Here is a 15,167-nt window from a genome sequence, read left to right on the forward strand (position 1 = left end):
GGGGAGAGTAAATTGAAATCATCTTTGTACATTTGAAAGAAAAGTATCATACAGCTGCAGATAACAGCTATAGCAAAAACAATTTTTTTTTTTTTAAAAAAAGAAGGCTTCTCAGCAATGCAATGGAAAGTATCCTGGAAATGGTAATACTCAAGCTGAGCTTATTAAAGCATTCTGAAGAGTATTTTAAAAAAATCAAGTATCAAAGAGGATAGGATTTGAAGTGAAAAAACATTTTTCTGTGCAGTGTTCTATGTGCAAACCGCACATTTCTACAGAATGATAAGCCTTATCAAATATCACACTGGAACAATAAAACACTTACATTTGAAAGTAAACTGAAATGAAGGAAAATATGGCAAAACCCAAGAAGAAGAAAACTTTTAATATCTTAGGTATCCTGAAAATAATTCTGGAAAATAAAATCTCCCTTTTCTTCATCATCTCTATTCTGGTTCATTTAGGACCAGGAGGGATTGTAGAAGGGATCGTAGATGGATTCTGTGCTGGTGGAGCTGGAAATGCCTGCAAATTCATCCCTGGCTGGAATGGTCCTGCAGATTGGGAAGGAATCACTACAGACTGCTGTGTTGTTCCTGGGATTCCAACCCACTGTAAGGGATACCCTGTGCCTCCTACAGTATTATACTGACAAACATGGGACACTCCGTAAGATGATAATTGCCCAGGAAAGGAGGGGAGTGGAAGTCCTTGTGGCAAAGAAGTTGGGACTGTTCCACGTATTTGGGAAAGAGAAGAAATCCATGTTGATGTGTAGCCCATAGTAGATGGAGTATTCTAACAAAAGAAACATAGAAACAAAAGATCAGTTTATTTTGTATATGCATTTAGCAATCTAAATCCATTTCTATATGTCAGATGCTTTTACACACACACACACACACACACACACACACACACACACACACATGCATGTTGGTCCTGGACCTTGAACTCAGGGCCTGGATGCTGTCCCTGAACTTTTATGCTTAAGGCTAGTACTCTACCATTTGAATCACAACTTCCACTTCCACCACTTTTGGTGGTTAATTGGAGTTAAGAGTATCATAGATGTTCCTGCCAGGGCTTCCTTTGAAGTGTGATCCTCAGATCTAAGCCTCTTGAGTAGCGAGAATTACAGGTGTGAGTCACTGGCCTCTGGCTCACTTTTTGGTTTACTACTCCTACGTGGCTATCACATGGGGAGCACCAATCTGTGTGTTCAAGATAATTACATATGTTAGTTCATACTCCTAACTGTTCTGCCTTGCAGCATATACATTTCAATAGTAACATGCGAGGACATTGGTAAAGTTAGCTCTCTATACTAAGATATCATTGAATAAATGTCACATTACAAAAATAGTTGCCATATATAGGCACTTACAATGTGACACCTGTAATGGTACAGCTTTGTAAGTATTAACTCATTTAATCTTCAGTAATTCTGCTAGGCAGGCATTATGATTGCTTAAAAGACACGAAAACGAAGGAAAAGTATAGTAAGTCACATGGTAAAGTAAATGACTACCTGACAATGGAACCCAAGTCTGTCAAAAAAACCTTTGGTGGTTTTATTCACACACTATTTTTTCCTCACCCTTCCTCCAAACATACTCCTTTGATACTGCAACCAATCACCATCTGAATAGTCAACAAAACTTCTATCTGCATAGTATGTTAGAGGATCTCACCATAGCAGAATAAAATACACTTCTGTCTTGAAATTTGCCTCAAAATGTCCAGAATCTTACAATGGGGATACTATTTAGGTATTAATTGGTGCCAGGAAGAAAAGAATTCAAAGCCCCCAAGAGGATACATTATTTACTATTTTGAGAAATCTATGACTTAAATATTGTTATTCAGTATTAATTTTTTTTTTGTTGGTCGTGGGGCTTGAACTCTGGGCTTGGGCGCTGTCCCTCAGCTCTTCAGCTCAAGGCGAGCACTCTACCACCTGAGCTACAGCACCACTTCTGGTTTTCTCGTGGTTTATTGGAGATAAGAATCTCACTGACTTTCCTGCCCAGGCTGGCTTTGAACCATGATCCTCAGATCTCAGCCTTCTGAGTAACTAGGATTACAGGCGTGAGCCATCAGCTCCTGCCTTAAAAATATTTTTTTGTGCTAGGCGTGGGGCTTAAACTCAGGGCTTGGGTACTGTTCCTGAGCGCTATTCCTCAAGGCTAGTATTCTACCACTTAAGCTGCAGCTCCACTTCTGGCTTTTTGGTGGTTACTTGAAGGTAAGAGTCTCATGGACTTTCCTGCCTGGGCTGGCTTTGAACTGTGATCTCCAGATCTCAGCCTCCTGAGTAACTAGGATTATAGAAGGAAGCCACTGGCACCTAGCTAATAAACATATTGTTTGAGACAAAGTCTTACAGTGATGCCCCATTATGTAAACCTCAAATTCAGGGTACTGCCTCAGCCTCCTAAGTGTTAGGACTACCTTTGTATGCCAACAAGACCAGCTTAAAGCATACTGTTTTTTCTTCAGTGCTAAGAATGGAACTCTTGCACTATACCAGATTAGTGTTCTAAAACTGACCTATACTCTCAGCCCCATAAATGTATTTTCACACTTTCCTTACTTAAAAACTATACACACATTCAAACAGAAGATAGAGACATAGACACAAGTTGAGAAGTCTAAATTATTTGTCTTAGAAAGTTGAAAGTATGGCTGGGAAGGTGGCTCAGTGGTAGAGCGCTTGCCTTGCATGCATGAGGCCCTGGGTTCGATTCCTCAGCACCACATAAGCAAAAAGAAAAAAGCTGGAAGTGGCGCTGTGGCTCAAGTGGTAGAGTGCTAGGCTTGAGCTGAAGAGCTGAGGGACAGCACCCAGGCCCAGAGTTCAGGCCCCACGACCGGACCCAAAAAACAAAAAAACCCCAAAGAATACTGATCTGAGCTGGGTGCTGGTGGCTCATGTCTGTAATCCTAGCTACTCAAGAAGGCTGAAATCTGATGATCACAGTTCAAAGCCAGCCCAGGTAGGAAAATCTGTAAGACTGCTAACTCCAATTAACCTCCAAAAATCTGGAAATGGAGCTGTGGCTCAAGTGGTAGAATACTACCCTTTAGCACAAAAACTCTGAGTTTAAGCCCCAAGACTAGCATAAAAAATACTGATATGTAGCACAGGATAGCTTTTCCTCAAAACTCAAACTCTTCTCAGGTGATCACATTAATCCTCATTCCATAGGCTTTCTTTTTCCATATTTGTTTGTTTTTAAGATACAATAGTTAAAAACAAGAGCCAGAAAATATGGCTTGCCATATCTTTCCACAAATTATTTTTAAATGGCTCAAATCTACCCTATTCAATTCTATATTGTCTAAGGTTGCTTTGAAACTACAAACAAGATAAGTTCTTACCATGTGGCTTAGAATGTCTAAAAATATTTATTAACTGGCACCTACCTGAAAGTTCATTGACTTGGTCTAAAAGATAATTTCCTCAAGGGCTTCATAAATCTAAACCAACATCAAAATCTTGATGCTTCAAGTTACATCACATTCTCATGACCATTGGCCTAAAAAAATAAACTTTTATGGCTTTAGTTTTTATCAAGAGGTTTGGGGATAAACAACTTACTTCATATCCCTTGTTCCAGTTTTCTGTTTCTAGTTTTTGTTGACTCTGCTTAAGCTGGTTTAAACTTGGCTTCATAGGAAAATTTCCTACTGTTTCCTTTGTCCAGTCATCCACCAGTTTATGTAAGTCATCTGTGAACATTCCTTTTTTACTGGCTGGAGATTGCTGGCATGAAGCTGTACTACCCTCTGTACCAAGTAAATCTGAAAAAAATTAATAAACATGGAAACTGTGAAAAAAGAATTATAACTATTAGATAACTCTTGTTAGAACCATGCAGCTAATAGAATCACACACAGGGAACAGATAAAGGCAACCACATATTTTAGTTTACCTGGAACAGTCCCAATTTAAAGCTACTGTTGAGGGGCTGGGGAGTTGGCTCAGTGGTAGAGTGCTTGCCTTGCATGCCTGAGGCCCTGGGTTCAATTCCTCAGCACCACATAAGCAAAACAAAAACAAAAAAAACAAAGCCGGAAGTGGTGCTGTGGCTCAAGTTGTAGAGCGCTAGCCTTGAGCTGAAGAGCTGAGGGACAGCGCCCAGGCCCAGAGTTCAGGCCCCATGACCGGATCTCCCCCCCCCCAAAAAAACAATAAAGCTACTGTTGAGCCAGTTGCCAGTGGCTCACACCTGTATTCCTAGCTACTCAGAATTGTGGTTTGAAAACATCCAGGGCAGGAAAGTCTATGAGATACTTATCTCTAATGAACTACCAAAAAGCTAAAAGTGGTGCTGTGGCTCAAATGGTAGAATGCTAGTCTTGAGCAAAAAAACTGAGTAAGAGTGTGAGGCCCTGAATGTGAGACTCATTACCAGCACACACACAAAATAAAGCTATTGTCTTGGATTAATTACTAACTATTCCCCTTTCAGTCCCCAAAGTTTCTTGGACATCAAGCAAGAAACACCTGATTCATATTTTAACAAATTATCTTAGGGGTAATTCAAGTGTGCCGAATCATGAAAAATTAATATAAACCTTAGTCTTTTCATAAGCTTCTTCAGGTAAATACTTAATTATTTTTTTTTACAGAATCATAAGGCTAGGGATGTACCTCAGTAATACAGTATTTGCCTAGCACAAGGGTAGGGGTTTGATCACTAGCACCACAAAAAGAGAGAGAAAAAGAATCATAGAATGTTAAAAATGGAAAGAACTGGGCTGGGGGTATTACCTTAAGTGGTAAAGCACTTGCCTACCAACTGTGAGGTTCTGGGTTCAAGCCTCAGTATTTCCAAAACAAAATACAAAAAAAGAAAACCAAAAAAGAAAAGAATCTGAAAATTGCAATCAAAGCTACTTACTTCATAGTGGGGAAACCAGGTCCAGAAAAAGTAAATTGACATGGTTCAAGATATTGCGAGCAATTTCCATCAGGATAGCAATGGAATGCTAGTGATTTTCAACAAGTTTCTAAAAGCTTTAATCACCTTTCAAATTGTACTCATATTTCTGATATATGGTTAAAATTTAGAAAGACATGGGCAAAGAAATACAAGACTTCAATCACAGCATTTGGGAGGCTGAGGCAAGAGGATAAAAAGGGTACATAGCAAGCCTGCCTCAAAAAGCTCCCCAAAATTGGGCTACTGGAATGGCTCAAGTGGTAAAGTGACTGCTCAACAAGTATAAGGTGCTTGAGTTTAAACTCCAGTACCACTAACAAAATGAAACTACCCCAAAATGTCCAAATTAAAAATGAATAAAAAGAATGTTTATCTGGAATAGTGGAAAAGACAACACAGATGGTTTAATAAGCCTCGGCATAGGATATCCTAAAGCATAAGATATTCAAACAAATGAAATCAGTTTTACTGATGACTCAATCAGTATAAATTATCCTAATTTGGGGGCTGGGAAGGTGGCTCAGTGGTAGAGCGCTTGCCTTGCATGCCTGAGGCCCTGGGTTCGATTCCTCAGCACCACATAAGCAAAAAGAAAAAAGCCAGAAGTGGCGCTGTGGCTCAAGTGGTAGCGAGCTAGCCTTGAGCTGAAGAGCTGAGGGACAGCGCCCAGGCCCAGAGTTCAGGTCCCACGAAAGGACCAATAAATAAATAAAAATAAATTAAAAAATTATCCTAATTTGAACATTACACTAGTCTTTATAACTTAGTACTATTATTTGTGTTTATAAAATCTTTTTGTGTGCCAGTACTGGGGCTTCAAACTCAGGGTCTAGGGACAGTCTTTGAGGTGCTTTTGCTCAAAGCTAGCACTCTACCACTTCAGCCATAGCACCACTTCTGGCCTTTTCTGTTTATATGGTACTGAGGAGTTAAACCCAGGGCTTCATGCACACTAGGTGAGCACTCTATTACTAAGCCACATTCCCAGCCCAAGACCATTTTTGTAAGCCAAGAACTTAAAGAGTGGTCAAAAATTAATTTTAGGAAGTACATTTGTGAACATTAATCACTAACATTTCCAAGGATTTAATTAAATAAGCATATAATTATGTGGTCTTCTTTTTGTAATCATGAGAAAATATAGAAAATACAAAATACAAGAAGCCTTTATATCAACAATATTCAAAGTACTGTGTGTCATCTTTGAAACTTATAACAAGGGTTTTATACAGACATACACAACAATGAACACATTATTTTATAGACAGGGAGACTAAGAATGAGAAAGTAAACACACAGGGTTAGATATGGGAGCTAGAGTCTAGGCATCCTGACTGTTATTGGTAACTTAGTATTGACAAGATTTCCATTGTACTTTGGCAAGTCTATATAATAATCTGGGAAATGGATGAGGAAATTGTTAAATAAGGAGGATCACAGTAAGTTCAATGATGGCATTTATATCTATGAACCCTTAACTACTGAAAACTTAGATTTAAAAAGATTAAAATATTAAATGCAAACATATTAGTGAAAACTGATTAACAAGTATAATGAATGAACTGGAACATTCATATATATGGATGGTTTCTAATAATAATGGTTTCTAAAATGGAGCTGTGGCTCAAGTGATAGAAAGCTAGCCTTGAGCAAAAAAGCCCACACTGTGCCTAGGCCCTGAGTTCAAGCCCCAGGATTGATGTGTGCATGTGTGCCTGTATCATGTATCCCCACAGTTCAGGCCCCAGTACTGGTGCCTGTACACACACACACACACACACACACACACACACACACACACACACACACACACACACACACACACACACACACGAGAGCATATATGTTATTTTATAATAAAAGTATCAATTTTTCTTGTTATCCATCTGTGTACGTCTACCTCTCTGGCAACTTCAATGAAGGAACAAATTGCACAGCAAAGTTGAGGAAGACTTGAGAGCTGACGCCTTTACAGATTGGATTCTTGGCCTGGGATAATGGCATCAGGTGGGATTAAGAAGAGAGCTAGAAGTAAATTTATGTTAGTGCCTGCAGTTTTATGTGTCTAGAGTATCTTAGGAATATTCTGAACCATGATCCTCCAATCTTGGCCTCCAGAGTAGCTAGGATCAGAGCGTAAACCACTGTGACCTGCATAGCTTTTATTTTTATTTTTTAAATTATCTTACATTAATTTTACAGGTGGGGGGGATTTCATTGTTACCTTCCCACACGTTTACAATATATTCTTTTTTTTAAGTATTTTTAAGTATTTTTAATTGTGAAAGTACCATACAGAGGGGTTACAATTACATGAGCAAGGTAATGAGTACATTTCTTAACAAGCATTGTTGCCTCCTCCTTTGTTTACCCTTACCATCCTTGTCCTCCCATCTTCCCCTCCCCTTACAATATATTCTAATCAATCTTACCTCCATTACCTTCCTCATCTCCTGCTTTCCCATGTAAATTTTAGCAGGTTTGATTGTTCTATTATCATTGTTGCAAATAATCTATTTACACAGGATTCAATTTTCTTCATTCTTGTTATCCCAGGCCCTTCCTAATAGTACCCCCAACAAAGTCTATTTCTCTATCTCTGTCCAAAATCACCTCCCCCTTTTTTGCCAGTCTGGGATTTTCACTTGGGGTCTGGGCACTGTCCCTGAGCTTCTTTTGCTAAAGGCTAGCACTCTACCACTTGAGTCACAGTGCCACTTTCAGCTTTTTCTGTTTGTGAGGCACTGAGGAATTGAACCTGGGGCTTCATGAGTGCCAAGCAAGCATTCTACCACTAAGCCACATTCCCAGACCTACTGTCCTCTTTTTGATCAATAGCTTTTACTGAGGTTCTTTATGATGTTATCACATATGTTTGCAATGTACTATAAAGCTATCCATCCTCCATATTATTTTCTGAAGTATAGTTTTGTGTGGGCATCAGAACCCAAACAAAACTAGCAGAAAGAATTCAAAACTAGCAGAGAGATTTCAGTGTTAGACCAAACTTCAGCTGAATATTAAGCAATGAAGATAGAGGGGGCATTCCTGGAAGCTAGGCTTAAAAAGAAAACATTTTAAGCAAGGAACCCAAGGATGGACATGCTACACATATTTAGTCCACCATAAAATTTGGACCTAATACACTGAAAAAAATATTTGATGATTCTGATTAGTAGCAGGTTGACCAAAATAAAAGCACTATTAAAATGACAGCATCATCTTTCCTGTTTTTACCCTATGGGTAATGTAGACATGAGCACTGTCATATTCAGTAAGAGATACCACCAGAGCTGGCCACTGGTGGCTCATGCCTGTAATCCCAGCTACTCAGGAAGCTAAGATCTGAGGATCAGTTTGAAGCCATTCCAGGCAAAAAGTCCATGAGACCCTTATCTCTAATTAACTACCAAAAAAGCCAGAAGTGGAGCTTTGGCTAAAGTGGTAGAGTGCTAGCCTTGAGCAAAAAAGTCCAGGGAGGGCTGGGAAGGTGGCTCAGTGGTAGAGCGCTTGCCTTGCATGCTTGAGGCCCTGGGTTCGATTCCTCAGCACCACATAAGCAAAAAGAAAAATGCTGGAAGTGGCGCTGTGGCTCAAGTGGTAGAGCGCTAGCCTTGAGCTGAAGAGTTAAGGGACAGCGTCCAGGCCCAGAGTTCAGGCCCCACAACTGGACCCCCCCAAAAAAAAGCCCAGGGACAGCACCCAGGCCTTGCTTTCAAGCCCCAGGACCAGAACACACAAAAAAGTCCCAGTACCCACACAAGAGAAAAAAAAAGAAAAATGAAGTGATGTCATTTGCAGAAAAATGGATGAAGTTGGAGAACATATATTGATTTTGATAAATTAAGCTGAAAACGCCAAATATTATATGTTTTCTCATATGTAGAAGCCAAACATAAAAGACACATACATACTCAAGGGCATGTACATCCATGTATATACCTATATACATATATGTAGAACATAGATTCTAAGTCTGATTCTAACATAGATTATAACTATGGACTACAAAGGATCATGAGCAGAGTAAGGAAAAAAGAAAGATGAATGTGGGTGGAGAAGGGAGGAGAGAATGAGTGAACATATGTAGGTAAAATGTAGGTAACTCCGCTGTATATCACCTCTAAAACAATAATGTAAATTAGAAAAATAGCAAGATGAAGGAGGAATAAATGAAATAAAATACAACTGTGTGTGAAGGCAGCATAAAGAACTTCAATGAAGCTGGGCATTGGTGGTTCATGCTTATAATCTAGTTACTCAGGAGGCTGAGATCTGTAGATCCCATTTCGAGGCCAGCCAGGGCAGAAAAGTCATGAGACTCTTATCTTCAATGAACTACTCAGAAAAATCCAGAAGTGGTGTTGTGGCTCAAATGGTAGAGCACTTGCTTTCAGTACCAAGAGGCTCAGGGACAGTGCCCAGACCTTGAGTTCAAACCCCAGGGCTGGCAAAACAAACAAAAACCTTCAATGAAAGCTGTTGATCAACAGGGGGTGGGAAGGATGAAGAAAGAAAGAGTAATAGGATTATTTTGAGTAAAGCACAATATATGCACATCAGAAATGCCCTTGGTGCAATTAATACACAATAAAGAAAGAAAAAAACCCAAATGACAGAAAAACAGAACAGGCTTGAATTGGAGGAAGTGAGCACTAGTAAGATGGGGGGAGGTCTAACAAAGATGGTAAATGATAGTGAACATGGTTGAACCCGTTTATTTGTATGTGTGTAAGTAGAACAAAAAACATGAAATTATTTTAGGACCAGGGAGTGGGAGAAAGTGATGGGGGAGGGTTGAGGTTGAGGTTGATTGGGGTACACTATATAAATGTGAGGAAATGGGACAGTGTAACTTTCCTTGTACAATAAATGTATACTGCTAATAAAAAGAGCTTCAAGCAGGGTCCTGATGGCTCACACCTGTAATCCTAGCTACTCAGAAGGCTGAGATCTGAGGACAGAACTCAAAGTCAGCCAGGGCAGGAAAGTCCAAGAGACTCATCTCCAATTAACCACCAAAAAAGTCAGAAGTGCAGCAGTGGTTCAAGTGGTAGAGCACTAGCCTTGAGCACAAAAGCTCAGGGACAGTACCCACGCCCTGAGTTCAAGACCCAGGACTAGAACACACAAGAAAAGCTTAGGAATTGGACATGGTTATGCATGTGTATATTCCTAGCACTCAGGAGGCTGTGGCAGGAGAACTATGTGTTCAACACCAGCCTTTGGTATATAGCAAAATCCCATTTCAAAGTCTCTCTCAAAAGTAAATAAAAATAATAACAGAAATAAAGAATATTTAAAACAGCAGAACAACTGGGAAAACTCAGAGCAGGAAAATAAAGGTAATGCCATACAGATTCCCTAAGATATTAAACAGATAATAATGAACAACTCTCTCTCTCTCTGTATATCTATATCTATCTATATATATATATCTATATCACAAAACAGGTGAAATGGAACAGTTTCTCCCAAAGCACAAAAACCCACCAACATGAAATATATACATTAAATATATAACCCGAAGATCTTCACTAGCCTTACAACAGACAAGGGTTTCATATCTAAAATATACCTGGAACTCAAAAAATTAAATCCTCCAACAACAAATCTTCAAAGAAACAACTGCCCAATAAGTAATTGGGCTAAAGACTTAAAGAGAAACTTCTCTGAAGAGGAAAGAAGGATGGTCAATAGACACATGCAGAAATGCTCAACCTCCCTAGCCATAAAAGAAATGCAAATCAAAACAACATTGAGATTCTACCTCACCCCAGTTAGAATGGCTATAATCAAGAACTCTAATAACAACAGATGCTGGAGGGGATGTGGACAGAAGGGAACCTTACTGCATTGTTGGTGGGAGTGTAAACTTGTTCAACCACTTTGGAAAGCAGTATGGAGGTTCCTCAAAAGACTCCACATAGGGCTGGGAAGGTGGCTCAGTGGTAGAGCGCTTGCTTTGCATGCACATGAGGCCCTGGGTTTAATTCCTCAGCACCACATAAGCAAAAAGAAAAAAAGCTGGAAGTGGTGCTGTGGCTCAAGTGGTAGAGCGCTAGCCTAGAGCTGAAGAGCTGAGGGACAGCGCCCATGCCCAGAGTTCAGGCCCCACGACCGGACCCAAAAAAAAAAATAGACTCCACATAGAGCTCCCCTATGACCCAGCAATCCCACTTTTGGGGATTGATCACCAACAAGGCCACACTAAAGCTACCAGCACAACTATGTTTATTGCAGCATTATTTACCATAGCTAAGATATGGAACCAACCCAGATGCCCCTCAGTAGATGAATGGATCAAGAAAATGTGGTATATATACACAATGGGATTCTATGCCTCCATCAGAAAGAATGACATTGCCCCATTTGTTAGGAAATGGAAAGACTTGGAAAAAATTATATTAAGTGAAGTAAGCCAGCCCAAAGAAACATAGGTCCCATGGTTTCCCTTATTTGCAATAACTAGTATATGTCTGAGTCAAGCAGAAAAGGTCAGATAAGTTGATGTTAGGGAAATGAACCCTAAGATATTTATTCAAATGTTTTTTTTCTTTCAGGTGATTGTTTCTAACACATTTATAAGATTATTTCTTTGTTGCTTTGTATGTCCCTCCCCCATGGTATAACCCCTGCTTTCACTGTATTTGAGGTTGGTATAATTTGTGGAGGGGAAGGGAAAAAACAAATTCTTTAAATAGGGATACAGGTGGATCCATTGCAACAATGAGATGTACAAGTCATTATGTTGAAAAACGAACTTTACAATTTTGGTGGGGGGGGGAGGAGAATTGGCGGGGGAGGGGGAGGATGGGAAGGGATGGGAAGGGGAAACAAAGGAGGAGGCTACAATGCTTGATAAGAAATGTACTCATTATCTTGCCCATGTAATTGTAACCCCTCTGTACAGTATTTTCACAATAAAAAAAAAAGAATTAAATTTGTAGTTAAAAACCTTCTTAGAAGGGGCTGGGAAGATGGCTCAGTGGTAGAGCACTTGCCTTGCATGCCTGAGGCCCTGGGTTCAATTCCTCAGCACCACATAAGCAAAAAGAAAAAAGCCGGAAGTGGTGCCGTGGCTCAAGTGGTGGAGCGCTAGCCTTGAGTTGAAGAGCTGAGGGACAGCGCCCAGGCCCAGCGTTCAGGCCCCACGACCAGACCCCCCCCCCAAAAAAAAACCTTCTCAGAAGAAAAATCTGAACTCAAATGATTTCACTGGAAAAAATTTTTGACACATTTAAAGAAGAAATAACACTAATTCAACATAGAGTCTTTTAGAAAGTAGAAGTTCAGACTCATTTCTAAAAATGCAGAGTAAGGGCCAGGAGTTGGTGGCCCATATCTGTAATCCTAGCTGAGATCTGAGGATTGAGGGTCATAGCCAACCTGGACAGGAAAGTCCATGAGACCCTATCTCCAATTAACTACCAAAAAAGCTGCATGTGGAGCTGTGGCTCAAGTAGTAGAGCACAGAGTCTTGGGCAAATATACCTTCAAGGACAGCACACAGATTGTTCAAGCCCCATGAACTGCACACAAGAATGCAGGTTAACTTGCTTGTCTTCTACAGCAATCCAAATATGGGCAAAACAATAGAAAGCTCTGATAATTACCCAATGCCATAAAACAAAATAAAATTCATCTGTAAATGACAAACAGCCAGTGCCTGTCACACTTAACCATGAGGCAACTCCCTTTTTTTCTTATCTATGTTTTGTGGTAGCTTAAAAGCTAGCAACAGTGCAGACAATGGAGAGATCAGACCTGTTTTGAGTGTCCTTAAATGTGCCATCCCCCAAGCATAGTCAGTATTTCACAGCATCTCAGAAAAAAAAAAAAAAACTCTTTCCAATAGTGTGATGCATATCTGCTTTCAATCCGGGCTTGGCTCTGCTGGCAATGGAGGAAAATGGTGGGTGAAAAATACAGAGAGCTACTTGCAGGACATCATTGAAAGCAAAGGAGTGTTGGAAACAACTCAGCTGCTTAAAGCTCTGAGTTGAGTTGGGAAAGACAATAACCTAGGCTGGAATTTAAAGGGAATTCTGGAAGACTTATATCAGCCTAGGAGACTTTGGAATCTTCTGACATATTCCTGGGAACAGAACTCGGGCATGACAAGAAAAAAGAGAAGGTACAAAACACAGTCTTACAATAGCATACAGAAAAATAAATGGAGCTTGGTGCAATTGGCTCATTTTTACAATCCTAGCTACTCAGGAAGGTGAGATCTCAAGATTGTGGTGTGAAGCCAGTCTTGGCAAGAAGATCCATGAGATTCTTATCTCCAATTAACCACCAAAAAGCCAGAAATGGAGCTGTGGTTTAAGTGGTAAAGCATACAAAAAGCTCAGGGACATTACCCAAGCTCTGAGTTCAAACCCCAGAACCAGAAATCACTCAATCCATCCATTAATTAATAAATTAAAATAAATAAATAAATAAATGGTTTTGGTAAACCTGGAGTTTTACGGTATGCTTTCTCATAGAGATTCTCTAATAAAGACATTCAAGCCACACTCTAGTGGCTCACACTTGTAATCCTAGCTATTCAGGAGGTTCATACCTGAGGATTGTAGTTCAAAGACAGCCTGGGCAGAAAAATCTGTATGACTTAGATCCAATTCATTACCAAAAATCCACAAGTGCACATGTGGCTCAGGTTTTAGAGTACAGCCTTGAGAGGAAAAGCCATGCTAAAGTTCAAGGCACTGAGTACAAGTCCTAGTATTAACACAGACACACACACACACACACACACACACACACACACACAATTCCAGGAAGAAACCTTTTTGTTTTTGTATGTTGGGGGGCTTGAACTCAGGGCCTGGCCACTGTCCCTGAGCTTTTTTGCTCAAGGCTAGTGCTCTGTCACTTATAGCCACAGCACTACTTCTGGTTTTCTGGTCCTTAATTGGTGATAAGAGTCTCACAGACTTTCATGCATGGCTAGCTTTGAACTGTGATCCTCAGATCTCAGCATCTGGAGTAGCTAGGATTAAAGGTTTGAGCCACCTGCACCTGGTTTTAATGAAGTCTTTCAATCAATCATTAACTCACAACCTAATGATACTGGCCCAGTAGTGAATCTTAGGAAACCAGGCTTAAAACTGAAAAAAAGGGAAAAATCTAGTACAAAAGAACCCACAATTAGGACTGGTAATGTGGCTTAGTGGTAGAGTGTTGCCTAGCATGCATGAAGCTCAGGGACAGGTGCCCAAGCCGTGAGTTCAAGCACCAGGACTAGCAAAAACAAAAATACACAATTAGTTCAGGAAAATAAATAACAAGTAAAAACTTCTTTTGCTCAAGGCTAGCACTCTACTACTTGACCACAGCGCCACTTCCTGCTTTTTCTGTGTATGTGGTACTGAGGAATCAAACCCAGGGCTTCATGCATGCTAGCCAAGCACTAAATCACATTCCCAGCCTTTGGTGTTCATTTTTACTGAAAGCACTGATTCTTCATTTGGGCCTACAAAAGTGTCTGGCAGTGAACTAAAACACAGTCGAACAAGTTTGGCTTCTTAGCTTTCATATTTTATCTGTCTCCTTTGTTACCTTAACCTTTGGGTTTGATTTCTGCTCAAAACTAAATATGGATGGGTTAGTCATTTGAGGAATGTTTGCTCTAAATTTACGCAATATCTCTCCTAAGATACATATCTCTAAGATGAACCAAGATGTTTTCAAGATAGTATGGGGCATTCTGACCTTGTACTCTTGTGTGTGTACCAACCACCAAGTTTCACAATGTCCCAACTGCTGACCATTGAAGAGGTGTCTAAAATTCTCTAGCCATCAGTCTATTCCTAACTTGATCCCTCCATTCCCCTTTGTCTAAGGATAAAAGGAGTTTAAACTTGTGCTTTGTTTATAATGGTTTTCCTTTTTCTTTCCTTTCTTTTGTTCCTGGTCCTGGGCTTGAACTCTGTACCTGGGTGCTGTCCCTCAGCTCCTTTTTGCTCAAGGCTAGAATTTCTACCACTTGAGCCAGAGTGCCACATGTGCCTTTTCTTTTCTTTTTCTTTCTTTCCTTTTAAAAAATTAATTGGAGGGGCTGGGAAGGTGGCTCAGTGGTAGAGTGCTTGCCTTGCATGCCTGAGGCCCTGGGTTCGATTCCTCAGCACTACATAAGCAAAAAGAAAAAAGCCGGAAGTGGCGCTGTGGCTCAAGTGGTAGAGCGCTAGCCTTGAGCTGAAGAGCTGA

General features: G+C 40.2%; 1 protein-coding gene across 1 annotated transcript in view; it reads right to left on the reverse strand.

Moving 5' to 3' along the window:
• Positions 1-456: 456 nt before the first annotated feature.
• The window catches only part of Wnk3 (WNK lysine deficient protein kinase 3), a 107,344-nt gene continuing 92,633 nt past the window's right edge, over positions 457-15,167 (reverse strand). The window contains exons 19-20 of the mRNA XM_013035800.1: positions 3,605-3,807; positions 457-798 (exon numbers count right to left, since the gene is read on the reverse strand). Coding sequence (XP_012891254.1) covers positions 457-798; positions 3,605-3,807 — 545 coding nt within the window. The remainder of the gene's footprint in view (positions 799-3,604; positions 3,808-15,167) is intronic.

The sequence above is a fragment of the Dipodomys ordii genome, unplaced genomic scaffold (genome assembly GCF_000151885.1).
Source record: "Dipodomys ordii isolate 6190 unplaced genomic scaffold, Dord_2.0 Scaffold221, whole genome shotgun sequence".
Lineage (NCBI taxonomy): Eukaryota > Metazoa > Chordata > Mammalia > Rodentia > Heteromyidae > Dipodomys > Dipodomys ordii.